The sequence below is a fragment of the Sinocyclocheilus anshuiensis genome, unplaced genomic scaffold (genome assembly GCF_001515605.1).
Source record: "Sinocyclocheilus anshuiensis isolate Anshui unplaced genomic scaffold, SAMN03320099.WGS_v1.1 scaffold112, whole genome shotgun sequence".
Taxonomy (NCBI): Eukaryota; Metazoa; Chordata; class Actinopteri; order Cypriniformes; family Cyprinidae; genus Sinocyclocheilus; species Sinocyclocheilus anshuiensis.
The window spans coordinates 1,517,649-1,522,486 of NW_015557175.1; the positions used below are offsets into that span (position 1 = coordinate 1,517,649).

At 32.8% G+C, this 4,838-nt stretch overlaps 1 protein-coding gene across 1 annotated transcript in view; it reads left to right on the forward strand.

Annotated features, from left to right (window-relative positions):
• Positions 1-4,838, forward strand: part of LOC107678373 (cGMP-dependent protein kinase 1-like) — a 23,388-nt gene that overhangs the window by 11,834 nt on the left and 6,716 nt on the right. The window contains exons 5-7 of the mRNA XM_016473611.1: positions 2,403-2,508; positions 3,971-4,034; positions 4,306-4,383. Coding sequence (XP_016329097.1) covers positions 2,403-2,508; positions 3,971-4,034; positions 4,306-4,383 — 248 coding nt within the window. The remainder of the gene's footprint in view (positions 1-2,402; positions 2,509-3,970; positions 4,035-4,305; positions 4,384-4,838) is intronic.

Below are 4,838 nucleotides of genomic sequence, written 5' to 3' on the forward strand. Positions count from 1 at the left end.
AATCTCTCTGTTTCTTTTCTGAACTTTACTCTCTCTAACCTGATCGCCTCTATAGGTCTAAGTAAAAGATAAACACAGTTTCCTCAGTTGCTCGTAGATCTTAGATTCTGTGACTTGCATTTTCAAACATGTGCTTTGTGACCTTAACTTAAATTCATGAAAAGGTACTATTACAGTGACATTAAAGTCATACTTAAAAAAGTAAGCATGCCATTGCATTAGAAAAGATACATATCAACCAGCTAACACTAAGAACATTTTGATAATGTTCCAATGAAATTATGAAAATGTAATTTCAGGTTGTTCTCTGAATGTTCAAAACATCTAATGATATAATTTTGCAAACATTATGGGAATGTTGTTCTCTGAACATTCCATGGGTGAATAATATTTCTGTGCTAATGTTTTGAGAACATTATTAAGTAGCAGATAACCTTGAATGAATGTTCTGTTAACTTTACTGGAAGAATATCTGTTCATAATTTGAAGAGAACCTTGCCAATGTTCTGAGAATGTTCCCTATCAGCTGCGAAGCATATCACATCAAATTCCATTTATTTGAAAGAAAGAAAACGAAAAATGCTTTCAATTATAAAACAACAAAAAGTATGCTGATCAAAATGAAGACAAGATGTACTCGGACACATTGTGGTTGTCAAATGTTAGTGGAACCTGCCTATTGTTAATTGGTTTAGCAACAAGATGAGCACTGCAGCAATATTACAGTACTGATATATACATTATTATAATATTATATTATTTCAAAGAGATGCATATGATATGTTGGAAACAATCTCTTTAAAGTTAAGCGTGATTAAAAAATAATACCCACTCATCAAACCTGTTTGGCTTTTTGGCTTGATCTGGCCTTGAAACTGTATTAAAATAAAATATGCTTGCATGAAAATGATCCCATGCTTCTTACATTCTAAAATGATGCTGTTATGCTGTGATAAAATGAGGGAACCTTGAAAAGTGGAAAAATAATGTTTTTGTGCTTGACATGCTGCTTAAGTTTCCTCAGTCAGGTTGAATTGAATAAAAAAATGTTTGCAACAAATCAAAACGTGAGAAAACCGGGTTGGGTTTAACATATTTCCCCATTAAATGTTTTGAATGTTTTACTCTAATTTAAACCCAGCGGACAGATGTTTTATAACACATGAGGCATGGCCTTCATTGAAAGATGAGAAAATACATAAATTACCATAAAACTGTATTTATTTATCCATGTGTGTGCATATATACTGTATATATATATATATATATGTGTGTGTGTGTGTGTGTGTGTGACCTTATAACACTAGATGTCTTTTGGTCAAGTTAAATTGACCAAAACATAAATAAAAAATGCATTTCAGTGTCTGAGTCATATCTGTGTTCATGATGTTTATTGCAGTCCAGTTCTGCATTTTTGGGGTGTAATGATTATTTTCAAATTCTCGGCTATTCCCAGAGAATATGCTTTAAAAAATAAGTTATTTCTGTGATGCAAAGCTGAATTGTCAGCAGCCAATCCTACAGTCTTCAGTGTCACATGATCCTTCAGAAATCACTCTAATATTCTGATTTATTATCTATGTTGGAAACAGTTTTACTGCTTAATATTTTTTTTTTTGGAGACTGATACTTTTTTCAGGATTCTTTGATGAATAAAATGTTAAAAAGAACAGCATTTACTCAAAATAGAGATCTTTTCTAACAATATAAGTATTTTTATCAATTCAACACGTCCTTGCTGAATATTAATTTCTTTCAAAAAAGGACTGATCCTAAACCTTTGAACAGTAGTGTATATTGAAGATTCCTATTTTGAATAAATGCTGTTCTTTTTAAATTTCTATACAATATTTTTGATCTCACGGTCAAACAACTGACCAGTGTTTTTATAAAACGTCATGTGGGTAGATCTTTGTTTATGTAAGGCGTTATATATAAACGTCAAAGTGGCCTTTGGACCTGATATAAGGAACAAACAGATGATATTCATTGCCTGGCAACTCACATATTACCCTGGACATTGAATTTATCCCATGTTAGCTTAAATATATTGATGAGTGTGATAATGTTTTCTGATGAACAGAATAGCTGATCAGCCTCAACCCATGCTAGTCTGGTGTTTTCCACAGAGATCTCACACGTATTTGTCTCATACAGTTCATACGGTCCATATCAATTTCTCTTTTTGTCTTTATATGTCTATCCACCAAAGCCGCACTGTCTCGCTCTCTCCTTTGATCCCTCTCCTTCACAGCCATGAGGAGAGAAATCACGTATTTGTCTTTCACCAAAACAAAGAGCCGTCAGTTCAGAGACTGTTGGAAATCCAGTTCTTCTCAGTCTTTGCTGTGTGTGTGTGTGTGTGTGTGTGTGTGTGTGTGTGTGTGTGTGTGTGTGCGCAGCTCTGGTCAACAGCAGGCTGTGGGTGATGGAGGGTCAGGTGTTTCAGAGGATCATGCAGAGGAATGGACTCGCTGCTATCACACAGTCTTTGCACTTCCTGCGCAGGTTAATGCCACTGTTACCATATTCACATAGACCTTTACAAGACATACTTTTGTCTTCTTAAATAGAATTATACATTTTATAAATAAATGAGGAAATATTTTTTTATTTATATGTATGCATACTGTATTCATGGGCATTTGTATGTATTTTTAAATAGCTCTTTGAAATGTAATTAATTAATTACATTTTGTTTATTATTTTTTGACATTTTATTTATTTATTTTTACATTTTATTTGAAAAATTTCACTGTTGAATTTTTACATTTTAAGTTAGGGCCATAACCACCATAGACATTTATTTTGAGTGTTTTTATTTGTTTAGTTAACTGGGACATTGCACATTAATAAAACGTTTCTGTAAATGTACCAGAATTAGCCAAAGGCTATTTTTCATCCGTAATCCCTGGATAGAATGTTACAAGTCACCCTAAAAAGAGATATGATTAAACTACATGCAAAAATAATCCATAAAACAATCTATTAATAAAAACAATCAAGAGAAACAGAACAAATAAAAAAAAATAAAATACATAACACAATCCAAAAAAAATCTATCAATAAAACCAATCAAAACAATAGCAACGAATACAAGCAATAGAAAGGCAGCCAGCAGATCTAGAATTCTAATGTTGACAAAGCAGAATATTAATGAACCATTTCTTTAACTGAACTCTAAATAATTCATTATGCATGTAATACAAATGAACAGCCTGTGAGTAAATGCTTGTATTATCACTCGTTTCATTGTGCCTTGTAACAAATGTCACATTGTAATTGGAAGAAGACAAAAAAATAATGTTTGGCAACACTTAACAAAAAACAAAATTTAATGTTAGAATTTCAAAAATGGCTTAAAAGCTGTCAACACATTATTCTTGTGCTTTGTGCCAAAAACAGTATTTGATCACTATGATATTTTCCTCCGTAACAGAGCTGAACTATTGAGCTTGATGGGTGAAGATGAAATGTGAACCTTCTGTACAGAAATCGCGACCTGAAATATAATGTCAGAAGGATCATACCAGTATTTCGGGGGAAAATGTCAAAGTACAACGGGGCTGACCAGAAAGTGCAGTTAATAAATTCAGTATTTTTTCAAAAATGCATAAGGAAGTTAGACAGTGAAGACATGATATGTTAATTTTAATAAATGCAGACTGAATTCAGTTTTATTTATTCATATACTCATAAAAATGACGTTGAAAGTTTGTTTGCACTACAAACTAAGAGTTAAATGTATCAAATCATGTGTATCCTATAGTAAGTCCTGAGAACAAACTAAACAAACATCTGTATTTGGTTATAATTTTTATGTGTATTAAGTATGTTTTGTTAGTTTACTGAAAAACATGAGTTTAGTATTGCAGCTCAGATGTAATTTCCTTTAGGGGAGTCTAAAGTGATTTACACTAGTGAATGTAGCTGCCTGGTTTCCTGACACTGGTTTGTCTGTGTCTCTTAGTGTGGCACTGCTCTCTGAGTTTCCAGAGAATGTTCTCATGAAAGTGTCAGATGCACTGGAGGAGGTGTGTATGACTGAGCATCACCATCATATTTCACTGCTGTTCCATGATCAGCATGTGATCAATAAACTCAACAACTTGAAGCGTTCAAAGCGCTGCCTATAGCTTAATCAAATCCAACTTTTAGTTTGTTTGCACCAATTAATCACAACTCAAAAAAAAATAAATAAATAATACAGATATAAAAACTATATTTTCAGTATATGTACGGCTTTTTTTTTTTATACCATGGCTTTTATTTTTCTCTGTATATCCATATCCATCTTCTTCTTAGTCTCAATACAGTAATGGTGATTATATAATTCGAAATGGAAATCCAGGAGACAAAATCTTCATTCTGAGTCAAGGCCAGGTGAGAAAGATCTATCTATCTATCTATCTATCTATCTATCTATCTATCTAGCTATCTATCTATCTATCTATCTATCTATCTATCTAGCTATCTATCTATCTATCTATCTATCTATCTATCTAGCTATCTATCTATCTATCTATCTATCTATCTATCTAGCTATCTATCTATCTATCTATCTATCTATCTATCTAGCTATCTATCTATCTATCTATCTATCTATCTATCTAGCTATCTATCTATCTATCTATCTATCTATCTATCTAGCTATCTATCTATCTATCTATCTATCTATCTATCTATCTATCTATCTATCTATCTATCTGTCTGTCTGTCTGTCTGTCTGTCCGTCTGTCCGTCTGTCCGTCCGTCCGTCCGTCTCTCTCTCTCTCTGTCTGACTGTCTGTCTCTTTGTCTGTCTGTCTGTCTGTCTGTCTATCTATCTGTCTGTCTGT